The 27,116-nt window shown below is 43.3% G+C and overlaps 1 protein-coding gene and 1 pseudogene across 1 annotated transcript in view; one reads left to right on the forward strand and one right to left on the reverse strand.

The window, feature by feature from the left end:
• ZNF326 (zinc finger protein 326) overlaps positions 1 to 1,024 on the reverse strand; it is a 46,679-nt gene extending 45,655 nt beyond the window's left edge. Inside the window, exon 1 of the mRNA XM_026497638.4 lies at positions 840 to 1,024. Within this exon, the coding sequence (XP_026353423.2) occupies positions 840 to 855 (16 nt within the window). The 5' untranslated portion in view covers positions 856 to 1,024. The remainder of the gene's footprint in view (positions 1 to 839) is intronic.
• Positions 854 to 26,998, forward strand: LOC113254313 (40S ribosomal protein S2-like; annotated as a pseudogene).
• The last annotated feature ends 118 nt before the right edge of the window (positions 26,999 to 27,116 follow it).

The following is a 27,116-nucleotide window of genomic DNA, read 5'->3' on the forward strand; positions in this document are numbered from 1 at the left end:
GTGAAAATGGTTTAAAGAACTAGCGTCAGAGACAACTGAAAGGTATTGCTGAAATACAGTTTATTTAAACGGTAAGTCCAACCCAGGCGGCTGGCACAGAACTGAATCTGAAGGGCATGTGATGCTGTGCCAGAATTCTGACTAACTTAAGTCCCATCCATACAAAATACAGAGGAAAAATGCTTTGCTTCGCAGAAGTATTTCAAATTAGGCATTAATGTCCAGGTAATTTTGGTGGGTAAACATCTAGTTTGCTAATCAGTAATAATTTAGTTTTCACTCTGTACAGATATCTACCTATACTTGTCACTTACTGACGCCCTTTAAACTCAGCTTAAACTAAGACAAACATCACTGTGAACAAGCCTCTGAAAATTGGTAAGAAGCAACCTGGTAGAGAGGATTTACTAAACGGACGCGCTGGGTCGCCGCCCTGTGGGGCGAATGCGAGACGAGGCAGGGGAGGCCCCACTCGCCCCTCTGCCCGACACCGAGGAGTTGGAGGCGTCGGGGCAATTTCCACGCACCGCGGCCGGGGCGAGTCCGGAGCGCGAGTCCGGGGCCCGAGTCCGGAGGCCTTGGCGCTCTGGGCGCGCCCTTCCCCGCACCGAGGCCGGCACGAACTCCCAGGTCCCCGGCGGCAGCGGGCGCCGGGCGGGAGCGACAGGGCGCGCGGGTCCCCACACGGGCCGATTCCGGGCACTGGGCCCGCGGCGGGCGGGCGGCCTCCGGGCCCGCAGAACAAAGCCCACACGGCCATCTTGAGACCGTAAACAGACCCCCGGGGCGGCCACCCCGCCTCCCGCCCGCCGCGGCGACCAGCCAGAGGCTCTGCTTACCGTCCTCGAAGTCCATGGCGGAGGCTCGGAGCTCACAAGCTCGGCGGCGCTGGGTTGAGCTGTGGCCGGCGGCGAACACCCGCGACCCGCGGTTCCACACCACCAGTCCGCGCGACCGAAAGCGGCGCTACCGGCCCGGGAGCCGCAGGCCACAGTGAGGCTGAGGGGCGGGGCCGGCCGGCGCTGCCAGCCGCCGCAGCGCGGCCTGCGATTGGTTGGCGCGGGGTGGTGGGCGGGCCCTCGGGTGGGGGCGGGAAGCAGGTCTGCTGTCACGCTCCGGGGTGCTGACCCTTTTGGAGCAGCGGAGGAGGAAGGAAGGTGGAAAAAGGAGCGCTAAAGACTGACTAGGGTCATGGGAAAGCGAACTGGGTGTTCGGGAAATTCTGTCTGCGGTCCGCCATGTTTGATCCTGGCAAAGCGAAAGGATCGGGTTGGAATACCTTCCTCTTGCCCAAACTAATAAACCACGTGCCGACCTTTTGCTTTTTATTGGCTGGTGACGACAGTACAGAAAATGTTAAAGTACTTATGGACTTTTTTGCTGCGGAGACGCAGAAGTCCCGGACGATTTTTACAGCTGTGTGAGCCGAGGAGAACAGATTGCTGAATAGGAAATAATTATGGGAATGATCCAAGACAAGCTATTACCAATTTCTGAATTTTAAAGTGCAAAATAAAAGGGCTGTAAAAGTTCAAAGACAGGGAAAATTTGTGGCAGAAGTTCATCCAGAACTTGAAGAATGACCATGCACAAACACCCACACATACTGGTATTGTATTATTGCCACTTTGGAAGTAGTGTTGGGGAAGTGGGCAAAATTATTCACCCCACAAGGCAATATGGAAAAAGACAATTGTTTGTTCCTTCTGATCCTGCAGCAGCTTAACTCCAGGTTATTTTTATTTTATTTATTTATTTATTTATTTATTTATTTATTTATTTATTTTTAGTAGAGCAAATGGTGCCAACAATGAGTCGATCACAGGATAGGAAACAGTGAATCAAAACCATTTTCTCTTCTTTGGGGTCCGATTAGTTGCTGGAAGCAAGTTCCAAGGCAGCAGCCTGTGGAAATAGGACTGGAGGAAAAATTCATGGATACACTCTGTGTATTACCGGAGCCCCAAATCTTGACAGGGCATTGTTTCTGCGTCATCACTTTCCTTCTCCACCCCGATTGATTCACCCAGTTCTCCACCCTTGTTTTCTTCTTTTTCCCCCCTCTCCTATACATGTTTTCTATTCACCTGAGCTGAACATGTTGAAAACTGAACTCATTATTTCCCTCCTCAAACCTGCTCATCCTCCTTTATTCTTTCATCTCTGTTAGTGGTGTCATGAGCAACCACCCACTAATCCTAGCTGGAATCCTACACGATTCATCTAGACAAGACACAGGCCTCTCCCATCCTCCCTCTCCGGTCCACACTGAAGTCTTTCATCTGCATATTACCTCTTAAAATTTCTTAAACTTGTTTCCTTCTCTCCATTCCCACTGAACTACCTGCGGTACCTCTCCCAAACTATCACTGTAGCTTCCTAAATAATTTCTCTGCCCATTGGCCTTGACCTTCTCAGGCTTCTCAGGGCTGCAGTGTTCTAAACAGTAATCTGAACACTTCATCATGCATCTCTATTACGGATTGGGTCAGGGCAAAGCTCCGTAACCTAGACCATGTGCGGCAGGATCCGGCCGCTGCCTAACCTGCCATCTTCCTGCAGTTCTCCCTCCTCCTCTCCCATCCTTCTCCCTTTTGAGCAATTTTAAGTCCCAAAACATCCCTACGCTTTTTCATGCCGCTAAACTTTTATTTATGCTTTTCTCTCTGCTTGGTATACCGCCCAGTGAATCCTACTCATTCTCAAAACATAGCTCAAGATTTACTTCCACTAAGAAACACTCCCACATCCCATCCCCACACCCGAGGCCAGCACTTCTCAAATATGAATGTGCACATGATTCACCTAGCAATCTCCTTAAAACTCAGATTCACATTCAGTCAGTCTGGGTTAGAGCCCGAGAGTATGTGTTTCTCACAGGTTTTCCGGGAGCTGCTGCTGCTGCTGGTCAAACCATCCTTGGAGTAGCAAGGCCTCGAGCTCACCTCTGTTAGAGCACTATCTCCCTTGCATTAAACAGTCTGTTTGGCTTTATGTCTACCCACATGAAAAGCCCTTTGAGATTAGAACCAAGTCTTCTTTGTATCCTAAGTGCTGAGCACATATGTTTACCAAGTCAAACTGAGCTCTCTTGACAGTTTTTAACTTTTTTTTTCTTGGCATCATAGCAAAGAAATGGTTTGTAACCTGTGGTATTCAGGTCTTGTCATGAGTATAATGATGTAAGTAATTGGGTCACTATTTGTGTTTGTGTATTATGTACATATGTGTGCACATGCATGTGTGTATGTGCATACACACACACACACACACACACACACACACACACACTACTTTCTCTCCTGAAAGAGAACACTACCAGCCATGAAACTGCTAACTCTAGAAGAAATCTGGCCTCAGCACAAATGCATGGAGAGCCAGAATACACAGATATCTTCTCTCCTTCCTTCCTCTTTTCCAAAGAGGACGTTTCTGACTGAGGCGGCAATACCTGAGTCACCCCACGAGACCTGAGACACCTTGCAATACCTGACAGTCCATCGAGTCATCCCTAGATTCCTGTATTGAGCAAATATTGATTAAGCACCAACCATGTGCCAAACGTCATTTTCTTCCTTCATTGTTCTCTCTCCTATTCCCCAGAAACCAGCCAGGCTACTGGGCCTGTTCCCACTTGCTTAGGCTTAGATTCTTACCCTGAGGGGCCAGTATTTTGTACAAAGTCCTAGGCCATTCCATTCTCCATTCGTTTCGCAATAGGCAGCAAGTTAGTCAATGCCAGACCAGCAAAGCCTATTGGAAACGAGAAGAGAATATGGTTTTTTTAAGTGCAGAGATTAAAAGGATATATGGGCTGAGGCCAAGAGAAGCCTGCAGGGAGAAGGAGAAAATGGGGGGCTATACCTAAGACCTCACCCTGAGGGAGTTGTCAGAGAAGCCCCACCATCCCCTTCCCCAGAACCTGAGAAGAGCTGGGTGAGTGGACCCCCTGAAGAACCATGGGCCTCTGTTCCTTGTCTCCAAAGCCCCCCCCCCCACATACCTTCTGCTCCAGCAACACGGGACCATCTGCTGCTCCCCAGACAAGTCATGCATTTTCAAACCCTTGCTCACCTTCTTCTCTCTGCTTCTATTGTGTTCCCTCTCCTCCTGTGCCATTCTTCAAGGTTCAATAATCATGTGGCCTCTTTTTAAACCTCTCCCTAAGCTCTTAGTTAGAAGCCCCTTCCCTCTATGTCACCTTAATAGCGGTTAGCACCACTGGATTCTTGTTGTAGTGAGTGAGTTAGTTAGTTACAGCTGTGTCTAGCTCTTTGCTCAGACTCTTTGCAGACCCTTCTTTGTACCCTTTTTATGTGGCCGGTAGGTAGCACATTGGCACTGTATATTGAGGAGAAGGAAAAAAAATCACCACTGAAGAAAAGACCTATGAGACTGAACTGAAATGCCCAGAGCTTCATCTGCAAAAAACCACAGCATCCCATGATTATTTTGGAGAGTGACAGTAGGGTTACAAAGGGGAGTCCTAATTGCACAATGCTTTCCTAATTTGCTCCAAATCACTCTTTCTTACTCCCCATGTTCTTTAGGGAATTCATAAATACTTAGGGAGGTCAAGAACTAACAATGACTATCTTAAAGCAAAGCAGCCAAACTTAACGTAAACAAAGTAATTTCTGCTAAGGGCTCTGAGGACTTCTCAAAGGAGAGCTGGTTACAGAACCATAGCAATTGAAAGCTGCTGAAAACAGCTGGTGATGACAGCACCGAATGGATGTGTTTTATACATATGAGAAAATGTCTGTCTCTGACTTTAATACGGAACTTCAAAAAGATTCAGGTGTCTCTAAAAGCTAAAAGGAATAGCAATTAAAATAATAAACTTTCATGAAGCCCTATATATTAATAAATGTTCCAAAGCACTTTACATATATTAACTCATTTTGTCTGCCTAAGAGTCCTATGATGTAGGTAGTACTGTCACCCCCACTTTACTGATAAGGAAACTGAGACCCAGAAAGGTAAAGGTACTTGCCCAAGGTCACACTACTGAAAAAGAGAGAAGAACCAAGATTGAAACCCAAGCAGCCTGGCTCCAGAGCCCACACGTGCATCTCCATCATGCTCTGGAGCAGCTATTGTGTGCCAAGTATTCTGATGGGTGTTTTTACATGCCTTAGTTCCCATCCGTCCAATAAGCTAGGTTATATCTTTTCCAAATGAGGGAAGTTAAAGAGAAAATTAAGTTACTTGTTCAAGACTGCACGACGAGTGATTGCTGGTTCCACATTCATGACAGATATTATGTAGTCATGCTTAGGTCTAGTGCCATATAGAGCCAACCTGTAGACCCAATATCATCATCAAGGTGCTCAGGTTTTAAAAAGAGAGATTTTGGGGCACCTGGGTGGCGCAGTCGTTTAACATCTGCCTTCGGCTCAGGGCGTGATCCCAGCGTTCTGGGATCGAACCCCACATCGGGCTCCTCTGCTGGGAGCCTGCTTCTTCCTCTCCCACTCCCCCTGCTTGTGTTCTCTCTCTCGCTGGCTGTCTCTGTCAAATAAATAAATAAAATCTTTTTAAAAAAATAAAAATAAAATAAAAAAGAGAGATTTTGACAATCTACAGATCATCTTGCATAATTGTACATAATGCAGTCAAAGAGAGTATGTAGCAAAGAAGTGATCATGAATGCTTTAGAGATTCCCCCTCTGTCCTGTGCTTTAGGCTTTCCTCAGATTCGAAAAACTCAATTAGTTTCATATGTATTTCCTTCCCCAAAAAGCAAAGTAAAATTCCAAATGCAAAATGCTTTCAAAATGTAATAGTGTGGGGTGACTGGGTGGCTCAGTCGGTTAAGCAACCCATTCTCTATTTCGGTTCAGGTCATGATCTCAGAGTTGTGAGATCGAGCCCCACATTGGGCTCCACACTGGGCATGGAGCCTGCTTAAGATTCTCTCTCTCCCTCTCCCTCTGCCCCTTCTCCCACCTCTCTCTTTCCCTCCCTCTATTAAAAAAAAAAACCTGCAAAATGTAAGAGTTACCTTCCTTCCTTAGGTATGTATTATATAAAGTATACATTTCTAGAAAATGAGGTTTATTCCCTTCCAGGGGCTCAATTAAGCCTCTGAATTATTGACACTCATTTTATCTTCTTAATGTGTTTAGTCCACCATAAATTTTAATTTTCTAAGTAAATTGAGAGCAAGCTGTCTGTGGCATCTGTCAACCCCAATGACTGCCAGAATTGGTTTGGTAAATCTGCCCTGCTGGGAAGGTGTCCCCTTTCTTCCTGGCTCTGCTACATGTGTCTCTCCCAAAGCTGCATGCTTTGTTGAAGAGGGTGATTTTCCTAGAGAGAGGAGAAGGATGTACACGAGTCAAGTTCTCCTATTGGACTGTCCAGGGCTCAGCAAGTAGGCTATCCCACCTGGCTGTGACACTCCCACTACATAATGAGCCACCTGAAGGTGAAGATATCATCTTTGTGTCCGCAGCCTGCTTGCACCGTACCTGGCATATGGTAGACTCTAAGATGTTGTTGGATGAATAAGAAGGAAACATACCCACAGTGAGCTCCTGTATTTAAATAGCTTCAATTCTACATTAGGGAAACAGATGTAAATAAAAATACAAACAAACAGAATTCAAACGTACAGATACAATTTAACCCCCCTTCTTTAGGGTCCTTAGCCAACACCTAGAAACAGGAAAAGGGCACAGTCCTAGAAGACCCAGTAGAGGGCACCACACACCAAATATAGTCAAGGTTTGACTACAGAAATGGAGCATGTATCTTTCTATCTAGTTCCTGCTGGTCTGAAATGTTCTAAAGGGACGTGGGGTAGAGAATATTCCTGGGGGCCTGTTCTCTGAAAGTACCTGAATTTCTATTCTGAGTCACTTGTGGATATGAATTTCCCTGTTTGTCTCATTTCAGATTTTGTTTTTAGAGATGATCTTTTAAATCATAGAACAGTGGAAAATGCTTATTATAATGGTAAACTTGAAAAACAAGACACAAAATTGTATACGGAATCTGATAACAGCAATGCCAATAATTTTTTAAAAGACAAAGCATAGAGATAAAATGGAAAGAAAAATTGTAAAACATGAACAGTGAGTCTTTTTGCGATAACTTTTTACGTACTCACAGGCATGCATACTTACTCTTCTATATTCTCCAAATTTCTTTAGCACTTTTAAAAAAAAGATTTATTGAGGGGCACCTGGGTGTCTCAGTCGTTAAGCGTCTGCCTTCAGCTCAGGGCGTGATCCCAGGATCCTAGGATCGAGCCCCACATCGGGCTCCCTGCTCCGCTGGGAGCCTGCTTCTTCCTCTCCCACTCCCCTGCTTGTGTTCCCTCTCTCACTGGCTGTCTCTCTCTTTCTCTGTGTCAAATAAATAAAATCTTAAAAAAAAAAAAAAGGAAAAAAAAGATTTATTTATTTATTTGGGGGGAAGGAGCAGAGGGAGAGGGAGAGAGAGAATTCTCAGCAGACTCTGCACTGAGCACGGAGCCCAGTGTGGGGTTTGATCTCAACACCCTAAGATCACAACCTGAGCCAAAACCAAGATTTGGACACTTACCGACTGAGTCACTGGGCGCCCCTTTAGCACTTTTATAATGTAAAATATGTATTTGATACAAAACAGGATGTAACATCTATTAACAATTAGTTCTCTTTAGCTAAATACTGTATTTCATTTTCTTTGTAGATATAATTATTGTTGAGAATAAGGGAAGGTGCTTCGGTCGGCCATTTAAGTCAGTGGTTCTCAAGACTGGCTCTACTCTAGAATCATCCAGGGCGATTTTAATAAGTGCCAGTATTTAGGCTTCACTTTGGAGACTCTTATTTAATGATAAACCTAAAACCGTTACCACTGTTGATTTTCAAGACACTTACAAGTGATGCTATTGGAATAAGTTCTCTTCTGTTTCAGTAACTTGTACGTATTGAGAAGATGTCAAGTTTTGAAAAGGAACTTTAGAGATTGAATAACCACACATTAACCAATCGATCCCTGTGTGGGAAATGGTGTAGCAACTACATCTGAATTGGGGCTGGTATAGACATTTGCACATCTTTCGGCTCTAAAAGCTGGCTTGGTTCCAGTATTCCCTGTAAATACCCTGCAGCCCTTGGGAGGTAATTAACTAATGACAGTAAAGGGCTTTTAAACTGAAACATGTTGTATAAATGCTAAACACAGGAAACACACAGAGGATTTCCACTGACTGCCAATACTTTTCAACCAGAGACAGTTGATGCATCTTTCAGCCAATTTCCCTTTTGCAACTGAAATCTTCCTAACCCTTATTTCAAGGGAAACAAAAGGAGTCTTTTTTTTGTAATGCCTTTCCTACAACTCAAAGACCTAAGAAGATTACCCCTTTACTTTCTCAGAAGTAAGGTTCCTGCCTCAACAAAACACCACGTGGTAGCGTGGTTTGTGTGAATGGCTGGTAGGTTTGGATCACCAAAGGTGGGTTAGCAAAAGGGATCATATGAGGTGGTCTAGTACGAGTCCTGGCAGCACCCTATACATCATCTTTGGTTTTAAAGAAAACAATTTGTGCACATGGTAACAAATGCAATAGTGTAAAAGAACTTCCAATGAAAAGTGACAGCCTTTCTTCTCCTCCTTGCTTAGCTTGGAAAGGTGAAACTCTGGTTTCATCCGGGGTTGAGATCATTTGGCATTTCCTTCCATTGTACTCTATTATCTCTCTTCTTAGATTACCAACTTTAGTGAATATCAATTGATTCCACAGTTTGAAAATAAGCATGTATCTCATACTATCCTTATCTTCCTAAAGTTCAATAGCAATGATAGCTTTCTATTTCCTCTATTAGAACTACATTTTCATGTTTTCAAATAAGGACTCAAATTTCTATTTCTTTTAATAGAGTATCTGTGCATTTCCTCTTCTATAAAATGAAGGTATTGCCCCCCCTTCCCATTTGCTCCACTTTTTCTCTGCCTTTCATTGTTGTCAGCACCACTTTACCACCAACAAAATTGTTAATATTTACATTCTGTACTGCAATCGCAAAATGTCTACAGGTTGACTTTAGAAGTTAAAAGCCTGCATACTTTCTTCCAAAGAGTGACAGTGTGAATGGGGGAGCGGGTAACTTTACATTGGAGATACCCAGCAAACACTACCTCAGCCAGGTTATCAAGGTCAATAAGAGTGATAAGTTGATAAGTCATGTTGATAGTATGTGCCCTTGGTTTGATGTGACAAAAATGGCACTTGACCTTCGTGGTGTTTCCTGCAAAACCCATAACCCCAATTTAATCATAAGGAAAACATTAGACAAACCCCAAATGAGGGACATTCTACAAAATACCTGACCAGTACTCCTCAAGCCTATCAAGGTCATCAGAAACAAGGAGAGCCAGAAAAACTATTATAGCCAAATGGGGCCTAAGGAGACAGGATGACTAAATGTAATAGGAATAGAAGACATTAAGCAAAAACTAAAGAAATCTGATAAAACATGAACTTTAGTTTCTGATAATGTATCAATATTCATTCACTAATTAAATGGATAATACTTACATAAAATGCTAATAATAGAGGAACTCTCTACTATCTTTACATTTTTTCTATAAACCTAAAACTTTTAAAAAATAAAGTTTATTAAAATATAAAATAATGGTAACAAGTCAATATGCTGCATATATTTTATGATCGAATGAACATTGTTCAATATTAATATGCTAGGATGACATTTTCCATGAACCCAGTGTTATAACCCCTGGATCTCTCAAATTAGGCTATTTCTAGCATCAAGGTCAAATGGATTGCCTTTTCTTACACTCTGTTAACTGCTTATATTCATGTTTGGATGTAGTTTGCTTCATGTGTGGCCTGTGACTTCATTGTTCAGAATTTGCTTTTTCTCAAGTTTCTAACTGCCATTTTATCTTGTATATTCTAGCCTGTGGTACTTTCTGCCTAATCCAACCATAATCCTCCCCTTTCACTTTTTATCTTTCAGACATTTTTTTAAAAATCTCCATTGGCTTCTATCCCTTCCCCTCACACACTGTTTTTATACTTGTTTATTTTTATCCCAGGGGAGTCTTAGCAGGGAGGGAAGGGCACATAGGCTCACTCTCCCGTCTTGAAAGAGAAGCTTACTTCGCTTTTTGTACAGTTTCATCCACAGTCGTGACAAAGAACGAACTAGCTGAGATCAGGCTTAAAGAAAGGAAAGTAGCTTCTTCTCCGAGAAAACACCAAATGGATGGCACTGGTGCTGCGGGAAGGCCCCGGAGGGCCTGGGGACCCTGGAACGGGCAGTAGCAGCATCCCGGCTGGGGTTTCCATCATGGAGGGTCCCTCAGCGGGGCCGAGGCCAGGGCTGCAGAGCTGGCAGAGGCAAGACTGAGGACGAGGAGTGGATCCCTGCCACCAAGGTGGGCCACCTGGTCAAGTCCCTGGAGGAGATCCGTCTCTTCTTCCTCCCCAACAAGGAATCTGAGATCACTACTTTTTTCCTGGGGGTATCCCTCTAGGACAAGGTTTTGAAGATGATGCCGGTGTGAAAGCAGCTCTGTGCTGGCCAGCGGACCGGGTTCAAGGCATTCGTGGCCATTGGAGATCACAATGGATACCTCTAGGTGTTAAGTGCTCCAAGGAAGTAGCCACTGCCATCCATGGGGCCATCCTCCTGGCCAAGCTTTCCGTCATCCCTGTGCAGCAAGGCTACTGGGGGAACAAGACGGGCAAGCCCCACACTGTCCCATACAAGGTGACCAGCTGCTGTGGCTCTGTGCTAGTGCGCCTCATCCCTGCCCCCAGAGGGATTGCCTCAGCCCTGTGATGGAGAAGCTACTGATGATGGCCGGTAGTGACGACTGCTACACCTTGGCCAGGGGCTGCACTGACACCCTGGGCAACTTTGCCAAGGCCACTTTTTTTTTTTAAAGATTTTATTTATTTATTTGACAGAGATAGAGACAGCCAGCGAGAGAGGGAACACAAGCAGGGGGAGTGGGAGAGGAAGAAGCAGGCTCAAAGGGGAGGAGCCTGATGTGGGGCTTGATCCCAGAACACCGGGATCACGCCCTGAGCCGAAGGCAGACGCTTAACCACTGTGTCACCCAGGCATCCCAAGGCCACTTTTGATGACATTTCCAAGACCTACAGCTATCTCACCCCTGACCTCTGGAAAGAGACTGTGTTCACCGAGTCTCTCTAGCAGGAATTCATTGACCATCTTAGAGAGACCCACACCAGAGTCTCCATGCAGAGGACCCTGGGTCCCACTGTGGCCTCCAAAGTTTTATACAAGAAAAATAAAGTGGGGCACCTGGGTGGCTCAGTTGGTTAAGCATCTGCCTTCGGCTCAGGTCATGATCCGAGAGTCCTGGGATGGAGTCCATATCAGGCTCCCAGCTCCGTGGGGAGTCTACTTCTCCGTCTACCCCTCCTCCCGGCCTGTGCTCTCTCACTCTCTCAAATAAATAAAATCTTTAAAAAAAGAAAAAGAAAGTGAATTAAAGCCTGTTAAAAAGAAAGGAAGGAGGGAAGGAAGGAAGGAAGGAAAGCATATGGAGTCATACTCTGGCCAATATGTAGTCCTTAAGGAGAAATAAGTAGTGCATTCAATCAATCAGTGGCCTTCCTGCCACCAGATCTTTCTAGAAGCATATTATTCTGACCAATCAGTCCTCATACTTGTTTTTAAAGAAACCTATGAGTGTAGAAAAGTGAGTTCTTGTATAAAGAAGGTGCCTGGCTCTTTTTAAACAGACCCCTAAGAAAAGTACATGCTGCTTTGCATTGTCTTGGATGAAGGAAGTGCAAAGCTGTGCCAAAGAATTACGAGAGATCCCCAGCGTCAGGTCTTAAAAGGCATTTGAAGATCATCTAGCTCCAATCCAAACCTTGACTCTTCAGATGAGGACAAGAGGGTACTTCTCCAAGGTCACTTCACTAACAAGTGGGAGCAATAAGACTAGAAAAAGGGTAAGGTTAACCCGAGGAGCTTTCTGACCCACACCGCATGCTGAGTGTTGAATAGCTGTGTTCCACTCACTTCTCTACAATTTCCTCCCCTCCAACCACATCCTTTCAGGAACTCTAAAAAGAGGTATGGAGACAAGGGCAGGATGGAGTAGGAGGATAAGAGGGCTGTAGCTGGGAAGGGGTCTGTGCCGTTTTTTTCCAGGGATCTGCTTGCCCTGGCTGGGATCAGTGGACAAAATTACTAACTCTGGGAACTCATCCTTCTTCCCCCACTCCCTCTCTTACTCCAAACCTGCCTGGGAGAGGGAGAATACAGATGGCATGGTTTCACTCTAGCTGTTTTGACAAAATATGTGCCCTGGCCCTAGAAACGAACGACGCTCTCACAGAAGGTAGTAGATGTCCTATTTACATAGTACACCATTCCCCCCAAAGTTGTTTTATGACCAAAATATTCCCACTGATACAAATTATTAAGGGAAGAAAGGTCAAAATTTAGTGATGTTTCATTCAGTAATTAATGTAAGACAAAGGAATTTTTTTTCCAAATCACTTAATTTCTTTGGTGTGGTGGGGTTTTTTGGTTTTTTTTTTTGGTTTTTGTTTTTTTTGGTTTTTGTTTTTTTTTGGTTTTTGTTTTTTTCGCTTCAGGAAACTGAAGAGGAGAAAGAAAAATGTTCATGGTACACTTGACTTTATTTAATTTTTAAAGCACAAAGTAATGAGGAAGAGGTCTTACTGCATGTCCTATAATTGTCTTCTGCAGCTCTGCTCAGACATTTTCCCCCAGGACCACCACTAGCATACATGTGGGGGAGGAAACTGCCGAGCCTAATGCAAAGCCATATTCATCACCAACACTCATGGTGCTACATGCCACACCACCACTCCGAGCCCCGCGCTGAAACTGCACCACCCTTCCTAGAAGTCAGCCCTGCGATGCACGGAGACCTCACGTCTGCATGGCTCCACTAATTCTCATTAATTTTTCTGAAAATGCAGGACAGCTGTGACTCAGCAAAATTTCTTATTTCTGAGGGACAGCCTTCGTCTCCCCTAGCAACTTCTCTCTAGCTTTCCAGATTCTTGTCCTTTGAGCTATACCTTGCCAGAGAGTTAGAAGGTTCAATACCAGAATCGTCTAATTTTTTACTTAAGAATATTGGCAAGTGTGAGTTTAAACATGAAGTCTCTACACGGAAAAAATTCACTTTGAGGTTGAAATGAAACATTCAAAAATCTCAAAAAGGTTCACCCTCAAAACCAACAAATGCCTAAATAAGGATGATGAGACAGCCCTATAAAAGCTATTTAAAAAATAAAAATATATGGTTGAGATGTAATAGCTGGTTATTATAGGCCTATTAATAGCATCAAACAAGCTATTAATAGGGGTTAAATGTTGGTGTTAAAATATATTGGGGGACATGTTGGGAAATCAGAATATAGATCGGGTAGTAAATAATCTCAGAGTACAACAATTCTGTTACATTGCTAAGTTAATTGCATGATCGACACATAATACATCTCTTTTAATGCACCAAAGAAAACTCGCAGTGTGAGCACAGGGTGGGTGGTAGTTGAAGCGTACAGGCGCGGGGGCGCCTGGCTGGTGCAGTCAGGTAAGCCTCTGACTCCTGGTTTCAGCTCAGCTCCTGATCCCAGGGTTGTGGGACTGAGCCCTGAGTCAGGCTCCATGCTCAGCGCTGAGTCTGCTTAAGACTCTCTCTCCCACTGCCCTTCTTGCCCCTCCAAAATAAATAAGTCTCTTTAAAAAAAAATTAAGCATATTGGCACATATATAGTTGGAGTCTGGATCCTAGCTCTCCATTCCGTTCAGTGAACTTGAGAACTTATCTATAAAGTGGGAATAGCAATGGTGACCAACTCATAGGGCCATTGTTGTAAGAACTAAATGAAAGAATCATTTAGCACATAGTGCCTGATAGTAGTAAGCACTCGATATATGCTTTCATTTTAACTCTTGACAGACTTTTATAGATTACTCATTTAGGGAAAAGGTATTCTGGTATAAATGGTCAGCAGAGATCTAATGTATTCCTTTCTCTCTACATTTCCCAATTTAGTTTCTTTAAAAGGGAAAAGGAGCTTAAGATGACTTTCAGAGTCACTGCATGAGGACACATAAATATGGCAAATTCTGTTATCCAAGGCAATAAGAAAAAGGGGTGCTTTTTAAATCCATTACTCTAATTAACACACAGTTGATACTTTCCAAGGAATTGAAATATTGTATGCACTCAGTACAAAACTGCACTAACCACTACTTAATCTCATTTTTTTTTTGTCGGTTTCTTTTTTTTACATTTCAAAAAATAATTCATGGACTTTATTAAAATTTAAATATTTTGCTCTTTGGAAAATACCATTAAGAAAAGAAAAAGGCAAGCCACAGATTGGGAGAAAATATTTGCAATGCACACCTCTGACAAAGCAGTTGTGTCTAGAATGTAAAGAACTCTCACACTGCAGTAATAAGAAGACAACCTGATTTTTTTTAAATGGGCAACATATTTCAACAAGTGCCTCCTAAAATCATATATACAAATAGCCAAAAGGTTATGAAAAGATTCTCCACACCATTCATCACCAGGAAAATAGAAATTAAAGTGATAATGATGTACCATGGTTTATCCAATACAATGGCTCTACTAGAAAGACTAACAAGTCAAATATTGAGACAAATGTAGAGTAGCTGGAACTTTCCTATACTACTGGTAGGAATGTAAAATGGTACAAACTACTTTGGAAAACAGTTTAGGCAGTTTCTTAAAAAGCTCATACCCAACAGAAATAAAAATATATGTCTACACAAAGACTTGTACACAAATGTTCATAGCAACTCTATTCATAATAGCCCCGAATTGGAAAGAATCCACATTTTCCTCAGCAGTTGAATAAACAAATTGCGGTATACCCATACAATGGACTAGTACTCAGCAATACACTGGAATGAACTACTGATGCAGGCAAGTGTGTGGAAGAATTTCAAATACATGTGAAGTGGAAGAAGCCAGACTCAAAGAAGCACATACTATCTAATTCCACTCACATGAAGTGATAGAAAATGTAAGTTACTCTATAGTAACAGAAAGCAGAACAACTGTTGCCTGGGGCCAGGAGGGGAGGTGACTGGAAAGGGGCATGAGGAATTGTTGAGGTGATGGAAACACTGTATATCTTAACTGTGGTATCAGTTACATGGTTGGACACTTTTGTCAAAACTCAGGGAACTGTACACTCTAATGGCTTCAGTTCATTGTATTAAACTATATTTCAATTAAGTTAATTTTTAGGGGCACCTGGGTGGCTCAGTTGTTAAGCATCTGCCTTCGGCTCAGGGCGTGATCCCGGAGTCCTGGGATCGAGCCCCATATCGGGCTCCTCCACGGGGAGCCTACTTCTTCCTCTCCCACTTCCCCTGCTTGTGTTCCCTCTCTCACTGGCTCTCTCTCTCTCTGTCAAATAAATAAATAAAATAAAATCTTTAAAAAAAGTTAATTTTTAAAAGAAGCACTAATACAATGTATCTTTAAAAAATAATCAGAGGAGCACCTGGATGGTGCAGTTGGTTAAGCATCTGACTCTTGGTTTCGGCTCAGGTTGTGATCTCTGCGTCATGAAATCAGGACTGTGCCAGGCTCTATGCTCAGTGTGGAGTCGGCTTGAGATTCTCTCTCCCTCTCTCTCTGCCCCTCCTGCTTGCTCTCTCTCTCTCTCTGTCTAAAATAAATAAATAAATCTTAAAAAAATAATCAGAGCACTGCTAAAATATCGTTGCAGAACTAGTTATAATAGCAAAGAATAGGAAGCAACCTAAGTATTCACTAAGAGATATATAGTAAAATCGATTACAATCATGGGGTGCCTGGGTGGCTCAGTTGGTTAAGCATCTAGGTTCAGCTCAGTTCATGATCCCAGCGTCCTGGGATTGAGCCTGACGTTGGGCTCCCTGCTCAGTGGGGGTCTGCTTCTCCAACTCTTCCTCTGTGCATTCGCTCTCTCTCAAGTAAGTAAATAAGAAAATCAATTATGATGATTCTGTACTACTACTTAATGCGGTGTAGCCATTAAAAAGATTGAAGGGGCGCCTGGGTGGCTCAGTCAGTTTAGCATCTGACTCTTGATTTCAGCTCAGGTCATGATGTCAGGGTCGTGAGATCAAGCCCCACCCCAGGTTCTGCACTGGGTGTGCAGACTGCTTGGGATTCCCCTCCCTCCCCCTCTAAAAAAATATTGAAGTAGTTCTATGTTTAATATAGTTGTTTATGACATATAAAATAAGAAGGTAGGTTACTCAACAGTATGCACAATATGCTCTTATTTGCATAAATATATTCTATATACATGTGTATATTCATATGCATAAAATTTCCAAGGGACCTATACTAGTCTATTGAGTGTTTATCTGGGGGATTAACCATGGGGTGAGACATTTACAAAGGGGTTTTCCACTTTCCCATTTTTCAATGTGGAATCTTTACAATAAGCCAGTTTTATATGCATCATCAGCAGAAACAGTAGTGATATTTCCATCCGGAAAAATAAACGGCAGCTGGAGATGGCCAGGAACCTTCCAGGCATCATTAGAAACACCAATCATTTTGTCCTCTCCAAGTGGGGAAATGCTGAATAATGGGGATTTCTAACTAGATACCAGTAAGCATGGCTTTACTGTATGTTGGGAAGGAAAACATTCTGTTCCATTCTTCCATTAACCAGCTGAAGAAAGTGTGTCAATTGAATTTGTGGAAGGGAAAACATGATTCTCAAACATGGCAAGGTGGGAGGCTTGCATCCTAATCACTTCAACTATCTTCCCAAGAGAATCGGTCAACATCTTCTAGTCTGGGCAACAAACTGAGAGCACCTGGCTCTGCCACCCCTTATGACGATACTCTCTGAGGGTAAAACCGATAAAGATCAGAGCACTACAGCACAGCTTTCTTTGCAGATCCTTGGAATCTTCTTGAGGAAATGAAAATTTTGACAACCCTAAATGCTCAGACGAAACATCCAAGATTCCCCTTACATAACAGGCAACGTCAGGGCAATCCCAAGAAATACAGCTCAGCGCAGCATTGTTCTCGGAAGAGACTTTCAAAATACTGTCGTCTACATGTGTCTTCTCGACTCTGCAATTAAATATTCACTTACTGCTTCCCATAGTTCCCCAAGTCTAGACACTATAATTATCATGACAATTTCTCCAATGTCCTAATTAACAGAGAACAGAAAGCCCTGGGAGAAGAAAACAAGGACCCCAGGACTTCGATTCAGCAGTCAGATCTGCCAATGCCAATGAGGGAATTAGCCAAATATAGAGGAGAATGATTCATCTCTTTCCTCACTCCCCTATCTCCCCTTGTTTGCCCTTCCTGTATGCTGCTCAAAGGAACATATCCAAACTTTGCTTCCACTTTTCCTGCTTCCCTATTTAATCTTCCTGCCCCAGGAGGCCCTGCACTGGCCCATCTCAGCCAGCAGAATTCAGTAGACATTCCAGCTTGCAGTGTTTTGGAAAGCTTGGTGTTTATGAATAATTTGAATGTTTCCTATATGCTTCAGTACATTTTTATGTGAGCACCTGAATGTGAGCAACTTGAGCCTACGTGAACGGGGCCTAGGTTTCCAATCCAGCACAGGAGGGCTGTTCAAGAAGGATCCTGGCAGGCGGTTCTCCCTACCTTCCCTCCTGTGCTTTAAGGAGGGATCCAGTGAGCTCAGCAAGTAAAGCCACTGGACTTGGCAGGAACACGCACTCATTCAGCTACCTTGGCAGTGAGTCAGGGAGTTCCAGGGGTGCCCAGATGCAGCTCTGGCCAAGGTTGGGGCCGCTTTTCATACAAAGGGCTGGATACTTACTGGCATCTACAGGATGTTTGGTTATGAGCCCAAATTCCCCAGTTCTGTGGGCTGAACCTTGCAGCCCTTCTGGGGAACTCACACCCAATATCATATGACTTCTGCCTATTCACTGTCACCTCTCTCTTTTCAGCTTGGATATTTTAATTTCCTGTTTACTCTATTTCTGGTATTTAAAGAAATTTGGAGAGGTCAGTGGCAAAAAAGGGACCATCAGGGGTGCCTGGCGGGCTCAGTCAGTGAAATGTGTGACTCTTGATCTCAGGGTTGTGGGCCCCATGTTGGGTATAGAAATGACTTAAAAATATTTTTTTAAAAAGGGAGGGGGGACCTTAAATAAAGGAGAAGAGAGGCTTTGAAGAGATAGAAGAGGGTTCTCTAAGGGTGCCTGAGTGGCTCAGTTAAGCATCTGCCTTCGGCTCAGGTCATGATCTCAGGGTCCTGGGATCGAACCCCATGTCAGGCTCTCTGATCAGCCTAATTCTTCCTCTCCCCCTGCCGGATGCTCCCCCTGCTTGTGCTCTCTCTGTTTCCCAAATAAACAAATTTAAAAATCTTTTAAAAAAAGAGGGCTCTCGGGGTGCCTGGGTGGCACAGCGGTTAAGCGTCTGCCTTCGGCTCAGGGCGTGATCCCGGCGTTATGGGATCGAGCCCCGCATCAGGCTCCTCCGCTATGAGCCTGCTTCTTCCTCTCCCACTCCCCCTGCTTGTGTTCCCTCTCTCGCTGGCTGTCTCTGTCTAATAAATAAATAAAATCTTAAAAAAAATAAACGAATAAATAAATAATTTTAAAAAAAAGAGGGCTCTCTATTCTCTGTCAATCGTTTTACACACACACACACACACACACACACACACGTGTGCGTGTGCACTTACAAACACACATATACCAAGCACCCAGAGCCTTGTGAGACCCTGAGGACCAGGACTGTGGCTAGCTACCCCTGAACACCTCTTAACTCAGGGCAGCAGGGCATTCCTGATGACCCCAACCTCCCCACACTCCCCACTCCTTACATGCTTCCTGTCACTGTTCTCTTTACAGATGAACCGTTAGCCTTTCTAAGAAGCCAAAATGGGTCACAATGGCTCTTTCTGATAATAATGTCATGAATACAATATTTAACAATTTACCAAGCCCTTCCACCTATATGCTATCCTGTTCAAGCTTCACCATAATCCTGTGAAACAGGTTTCATTATTATTCCCTATTTACAGAAAAGGAAATCTGAGTGCAAATCTAGCCCAGCAAAGTAGGCATGTGATGGCACTGGGACTTGGTCTAAATGCAAGTCCCAGAGACTGTGATATCTGCCGCTTGCTTCTGGCATACACTGCCCTGCCCCCAGCCCCCCAGATCAGGAAAGTCAGATTGGGCTGATGCCTGTGCATCAGTGATCACTGAGGGGACTAGAGGTGGGCACTGGCCTGAGGCGGCCTGTCCATCAGCCGGCTAATGGCCCAAGAAGATGCCTTGGGCCAAGAGCACTACCCAAAGGGACAATGTGATTAAGCAAAGTCATTTGGACTAGCTCTTTCTGGCATTTGGATTGAAGAATTGGCCCATTAATACATAGAGAAAAAGAGAGCAGACATATCTTAGAAGAAAGGCAGAGAGATCACAAAAGGGGGAAGGTCCATACGGTGAGAGAGACAAAGGGAAGAGCCAGGCCCTTGCACTGCCCTGACCCCTGATCAGCTTTCTGGTTCCAGTTCTCTATCTGCAATAAATTCTCTTTCCTAGATGGGCTCGGTATTTCTCTGCTTCTTGAAACCAAAAGAAGCCTTCCACTTTCCACCTTGTAGTGTTGCTTGCCTACTATCCCAAAGCAGTGGGATACCTGACAGGTACCCAAAAGGAGGGGGGGTGGGGCAAATGGGTCTTTCAAATCCCACTGTGAGAGGTGGATGGTCTTTTTTCCAGATTCTCTGCTGTTCTGCTTTCCCTCTGCCCACAGGGCAATGATCTGGCCAAGTCAATCAACACAGTTCACTGCAATGTCTCCAGTTCAACTGGTAAGCAGACAACACAACACAACACACCACTGAATCCAGGTGGCTGGTCTGGTTCTTTGAAGATCAACTTCACAAAGATCAAAACTTCTGAATCAGAGAAAGTAATCTATGATAAGGTAAACATGTAGTTTTGATTTACAACTCTGAGACTGTGTTCCAAGGAGAAAGATTCTTATAAACAAAAGGGCACATTTTTTTTCAGTAAGAAAATACTTTAGAAATTATACTGCAGAGCAATGTGATTGCCTTAGAAAATCTGTCTTGTAAATACCTCCCTGTAACTAAAAGATGTAATATTTGGAGGCAGGGAGATGTCTGGAGGATTTTCTACCTCAAGGAAAGACTTCCCTCAGGAGAATATATTTCCAGTCATCTAGATCTTACAAAAGGGAAGATAATCTGATAGACTACCCAAAACTAGTCTTTGTACTCTTGCCTTTCTTTCTTTCTCTTCAATTTTTCCTTTTCTATTTCTTCTTCAGTGGTAATTTTTTTAAAAGTTAACATGCATCATTTTTATTGTGTTTAGACTTTAGGGAGGCGCCACTCCCTGACTACTTTGTGCCTGTTTTAACACGAAACTTAGCACTAGAATATAAGTGCCCCAGGGGTTAAATCAGGGCACTTCAAAAGGCAGCTGGCTCTGCTGACCGGAGTACAATTGTCTAAACGATAGGATTCAGCTTGTGTTTGTGGTAATACCTACAACATCCCAACCAGGTATATCCTGACGTGAACCAGACTGTAGAAAACATCTACAATCTTTCAAAACTAAGGTAAAAATGTTCAAGCCCCCGTTTGTGGTTACCAGGGAGACAGGGCAATGGGTAAATCAGTTAGGGATGTGTTTAGTAGCAAATAAGAACAACGGGCGGGGGGGGGGGGAGACACCTAAAACACTGGAGAATTAAAGACTCAGTAGCCTATCAAGCAGTTAAGTCAGGGTATAAGCAGGGCTGACATAAGCCACAAGAGAACCAGGCCCTTTCTGCAACATCCTTAGCAAGTGGCTTTCCTCCCTGTGATCACAGGATGGCTGTTGTGCTTCCAGTTCACACGCTTAGATTCAAGGCAAGAAGAAGAAAAGAGGCATGAATGAGGACAAAGGAAAAAACAAGTGCCAGGTGAATCTGTCCTTTTAAAAAAGTTCTTCCCTTGGGGCATCCCTGGGTGGCTCAGTCAGTTAAGCACCTGACCCTTGATCTCAGCTCAGGTCTTGATCTCAGGATCAGGAGTTCAAGCCCCACACTGGGCTCCACACTGGGTGAGGAGCCAACTTAAAAAAAAAAAATTCTTCCCTTGGGGCGCCTGGCTGGCTCAGCCAGTGGAGCATGCATGCGACTCTTGATCTTAGGGTTGTAAGCTCAAGGCCCATGTTGGGGAGAGTACTTAAAAACAAAATCTTTATGGAAAAGAAAAAAATAATAAAAAATAATGAAGAAGTTCTTCCTGAAAGCTTACGCAGTAATTTTTGTTTATTGGCTGGAACTGGGCCATATGACCAACCATTCCAGCAAGGGAATCTGGGTAAATAAATGTTTGTTTTCTGCCTTGTATAGCAGAGGGCAATAGGAAAAAGGCTTTCTGTAGGTCAACCCCAATGTCTGCCACAAAAGGTATAGTAGAGGAAAGGAAGTGCCCTAAAGTCACCCACCGAGATGGGAATTTCAACTAGGCTTACCCTCTAAGGTGAATGTCCCTTTTAAGACTGAAAATAGTTCTCCGGTTAGCGCCCAGTGTTCTATCTGAACGACTTGTGTATGACCAGGCAGACAAAAGATGCCTTCTCAGAAGGTCTACAGAGAGAAAGGTACTGTGTGAATCGGAGATGGTCTGACTGAAGAAAGTTTGCACACCTCTGCTTGGCTAACTGCTACCTGATTCTTCAAGTTCCAGTAAGTATAGCAATTCCTCCAGAAGGCCTACCTTGATTTCTTATACTGAGTGATATGCTTCGCTAAATGGCCCCAGATAACCTTGAAGTCATGTCTCTTAACATCTCTCTCTCTCTCTCGTTTGTAAGGCTTGTTTGATGTCTTCTTTTCCCACTAGCCATGGAAGTTCTAAGAGGATAGAGTCCATATCTGTCATGTTCATTGATAATTCCCAAGCACTTAGCACATCTAGCATATAATAGATGCTCGGTAAATTTTTATTGCATGGAATTAAACTGTCTGGCTCTCCCACTAATATGTTGTGCTCCTCTGTAAGTTATCACATTTATAATGATATAGTTATTTGTGTGATTATTTAAGTAAACTCTATCCCTAACATGGGGCTTGAACTCATAACCCTGAGATCAAGAATCACGTGCTCTACCAACTGAGCCAGGCAGCCACCCCATGTGATTATTTGTTTAAAATCTGTTTGCCCACTAACCTATTAGCCCTATGAGAAGAAGGAGTAAGTGAGTTTGATTCACTGATATATCTCCAGCATCTTTCATATTGCCTGGTGTACAGGTATGGGTATATTTGTTCCATAAAAACTTGTTGAATGAATGAATGAATCAATGAATACTTTAGTTAAGATGTGCAACTTCTCTGACCCTCAGTTTCCTAATCTGTAATAACTACTCATAAGTTACTATGATGATTAAGTACCTGGCGTATATAGAACCCAAAAATATTAATTCCTTTTCTCCCCATTGTGAACCCATAGCCTGAATCTCCAGGGTTTGCCCTGAGGATGAAAAAAGGAGAACATGGAATTCAAGGAACTTATCTGGGATTTGGCTCCAGGAACTTTAATCTGCAAGAAGTCTGTGATGGGAGGAAGAGGGCGTGTAAGTCTGTTAGGACTGCCTATCAGATTGTGTGTCTTAAAGAGAGAAATTTGTTTCCTTCTAGTTCTATAGACTAGAAGTCCAAGATCAAGGTTTCAGCAGCACTGGTTTCTTCTGAGGGTTCTCTCCTTGGCTTGTAGCCGGCTGCCTTCTCTCTGTGTCTTCATGTGGTCTTCTCTCTGTGCATGTCTGTGTCCTAACCTCCTCTTCTTATAAGGACACCTGTCACATTGGATTAAGGTCCATCCCAATGATGTCATTTAACCTTAATTACCACTTCAAGGACCCTATCTACAAATACAGTCACATTCTGAGTGCTAGGGGTTAGGGCTTCAACATATGAAAACTCAGGGAGAACACAGTTCAGCCCACAACCGGGAGCAATGGAAAATCTACAACTACTCTTCTCTCAATTCTAAAAATATCTCATACACAATCCTCCGGTGGAGGTAAATAAGTTTTAAAATGCAGGAAACCTTAACCTTAAGACAAATTGCTTCATGAAGCGGAATGCTTTCCGACTAACCGTGTGCCGTCAGTGACACAGGTGAGAGAGGAGGTGCAAGAACGAGAAATAAGTAATTTCACTCGCAAGTTGCTACTGGGAAGGGCAAAGGTATGTAGGCCAAGGGATAAGGATAAATACAATTCATGAGACATTTACTATGTGTCATGCTAAGAATGAGTGACATTAGTCCATTTCTTCTATATATCCCTAACAATAACACAATGCAGCAGATTTATTATCATTACCCTCATTTTACCATGAAGGAAGCGTAAACACAGGATGATTAGGTCAGAGCAAGGTCCAAATCAAAGTTGGTCTGAGGCCAGAGCCCACACTGTTACTGTCTGGGGACAGTTTTCAACATGAGGACATAGAGAGCACAAGAATAGGAGTGCCAAAAAGAGGTAAGAGGGCAGCAAAACCAAACTTCTCCTGCTCTATGATTCTCCAAGAATAAAAATTATAATTGTGTGCATTAATTTGGCCAAGTGTGCTGGAGGCTGCCATACTAGGAATATAGATGCCAAATGCCCTGGGATTTACCCTCCCACCCCAACACACCAGCCCAGTTTTGGAGGTGGGACTCTTATCTATGCAGGAAGGGCTGGACTCAGCCCTGGGTGTTACCCATTCTGGACAGCCTGTGGAAACAGATCCTGTTCTTAAACTCCTCCATGACTCAGGGCTTTCTCTAGGGCATGGTTCTCCACCCCACCAGATCGAATACTCCTTTCTTACAACAAATCTTTTGTAACCCTTCCTTTGCCTTCATGGAATTAAATTCTTAGATAAGATAACCTACCCACACATAATTTCAGGGGGAAAAAATAATAACACTATCTAGGGTGACCAACAGTCCTGGTTTACTTGGAACTGCAGAACTTTCTGGGACACTGGGTTTTCAGCACTAATTCTTAATTATAATATATAAGAGAAATAAAGTAATTAAAAATAAATTAACATGCATCAGAAGCCTTTGCTTGGGCCATGTTCCATTAGAATACCCACTGAATAGTCATTGCTTACCCTTGCTTACAATGAATGAGTTAAGAAATAAGAGAATGCTTTTTATGCATCTCTGTTAACAGAAAAGTTGGATTCTCATTCTTAGAAAGGTTTAATTTTAATTTCATTGCAAAGTGTCAGATCTCCTATGTTACCTTATTTGCACGTGACAGTTACAAATGCAGCCTGATACAGTTGTATCATTCTGGTGACTCAAATCCCATGAGTAGCATTGTGGTGGGTATTGTGATTTTCTGAAATGGTGAGCATTTCTTGATAAAGTTCCAAATAAATTAAGTAGGATCTTCCCTTTGTTCGTTGGTGACTGAATTCCTAAATGCTTCTCCCACACCAACCAATTCTCCAGCACCACCTGGTTATCCTGCCGTTCCATTCCATTCCGACACTAACTGGAGTTAGCACAGACCTCCTAGGTGAAGGGCTCAGTCCCACAACATCCCTCCCCTCCTGGAGATGCTAATCACCGATAGTAAGTGCCCAGGTTATCCATACTTCTGTCTGAGTTGGCTCCAAATCAGAGGTTCACCAAGAACCCCTCCTTGGATTAGATAATTTTCCAGAACAGCTCACAGAACTCAGAGAAACACTCCCTTATGTTTACTAGTTTATTATATAGTTAAGGACATGATAAAGGATATCGATGAACAGCCAGATAAAGAAATGGGAAGGGAGTGGAGTTTCCATGTGCTCTCAGGACACACAACTCTACACAGTACCTCCATGTGTTAATCAACCTGGAAGATCTCTGAACCCTGTATTTGGGGGGTATTCACGTAGGCTTCAGCACATAGGCATGATTAATCATTAACTCAATCTCCAGGCCTTCTCCCCTTCCCAGAAGTCAGGGAATGGAGCTGAGAGTCCCAAGCTTCTAATCGTGTGTGACCAGCCCCCATCCTAAAGCTATCCAGAAACCCACCAAGAGTCACCTCATTAGAACAAAAGGCACTCCTATCACCTGAGAAATCCCAAGGAATTTGGGAGTTCTGTATGAGAAACCAACATCAAAGTTCAAATATTAGAACCAAAGATGTTCCTAGTGCTTTTAACACTTAGAAAATTACAAAGGTTTTATGAGCTCTGTGCAAGGAACAGGGGGCTGAGACAGATGATAGATAGATGATAGATAGATGATAGATAGATAGATAGATAGATAGATAGATGATAGAGATAATTTTACATTTCATTTATGTGTATAAAATGGGATTAGAACCTAGGTTTGAAGATTATAAACAGGTTTTTCACCTACATGAACCTTGATCTGGTGTTATATTTGAGAATCACGTGTGTTGAGGGACAATTCTCTGTTGTATGGGACATCTTACTTATCGAAACATGTCTCTCCTCCCTGGTCCCTGCCTACTAAGTGCTAGTAGAGCTCAGTCATAAATTTCCAAATTGCCCCAATTAAGACCCACTTCTCTAGGATGCCATCATAGAGGTGAGGGAACCCCAAGTGCTAACAGAACGAATGATCTACCTGGAGACTTGAGAGAATAGCTACCTTGCGGGGATTATAATTAATTAAAATGAGATACAATATGGAAGTGCACAGCACAATGCCTGGTCCATAATAACCACTCAACAAATGGTAATCATCCCAACTTTATCAGATTTCTTCAACAACCCAAACCTACTCCAGTCTGAGAGCCTTAGAATTTCTACTCCCTCTGCCTGGAATTCTCTTTCCCAGTCTGGCTCCTAATCATTTACATCTTAGCTCAGAAGGTCCCTTATCAGAGAACCTTTCATAGCTACTTATCTAAAGTAATAAACTTCATCCCTTCTCATAGCCTATCACATGACCTTGTTTATTTCATTCACAGCGATGGTCATGGTCTGAAATTACCAAGTTCATTTGTCCACCTGTTTATTGACTCTTTATTCCCAGGGGACTTGTCTGTCTCACTCACTGGTCTGTCACCAGCCTCTAGAGGTGGGCCAGGTACAGAATAAGGCCCCCAGTAAACACTGACTTGAGTGACTAGTGTGATTCTTAAACCAACATAGATGTGGCTTCAACTTAAAACTGATCTAGTTGAACAGATCTTAGAATGAGAAGGCTGCTTGTAAGCTCTTCCAATCTAGCCTCTGGAGGAAGGAGAACCCTTCATAGCATGGACAAGTTAAGAGCAGACCACAATAAATCAATCACCAAGCAGCTGAGCATAAGAGTTGGGTAAATAACTGCTCACATACTTAGCCTCAAATACCCAGGAACATGATGTCTTTTCATTCCCCAGAGGGATCTGAGCAACTTATTTACAAAGAAGTGAAATAGGAGTAGAGCTGGAGCGAAGGGCTAAGAAGGTGGTTACCTAGTCCATGGCGGTGCAAAGAAGTGTTAAAAAGACTGCCAGGAAAATGCAGAGGCCAGAAATGTCCATCTGGAGGACCAGTCAAGCACCCAAGCCTGCCTTAAAGCCAGGAGCTATGGAGACCTTGTCTACCATAGACTTTGAGAAGCCCCTAGAGAACTCAAATTTATGAATAAATACATACGGGGCACTTTCTATATGCAAATCAAAGGATGGGAATTAAATAACCATTTCTAGCTGATCTTGTTCCTGGATTTTTCTCTGAGGAGATTGGAGGGCCCTGTTTTTCCTGATGATTGGATCCCTGGATCTTTGCAGACTCTGGGTTACCAAAGGGCTACCGCTTGAGAGAAAAGTCTAATCGAACAGGCTGCAGAGTGTCTTAATCCTCTCCAACTTTGTTTTTCTTTCCCCCCCATAAGGATTTAGATGCAGAGAATATCATTGTGGGAATAGGCACAGGAAAGAGCAAGAAGTTCAGCATCAGATGGACACAGGTTTGAAAACCACCAACCAATGATTATTAACAAAGACCCTAGGTAATTTACATAACTTGCCTGCGCTTCAGTTTCCCCCTTTTAAAATGAAGTTAATAATACTTCTGCTACAGGCTCATGGACG

Source organism: Ursus arctos, unplaced genomic scaffold (assembly GCF_023065955.2).
Source record: "Ursus arctos isolate Adak ecotype North America unplaced genomic scaffold, UrsArc2.0 scaffold_12, whole genome shotgun sequence".
Lineage (NCBI taxonomy): Eukaryota > Metazoa > Chordata > Mammalia > Carnivora > Ursidae > Ursus > Ursus arctos.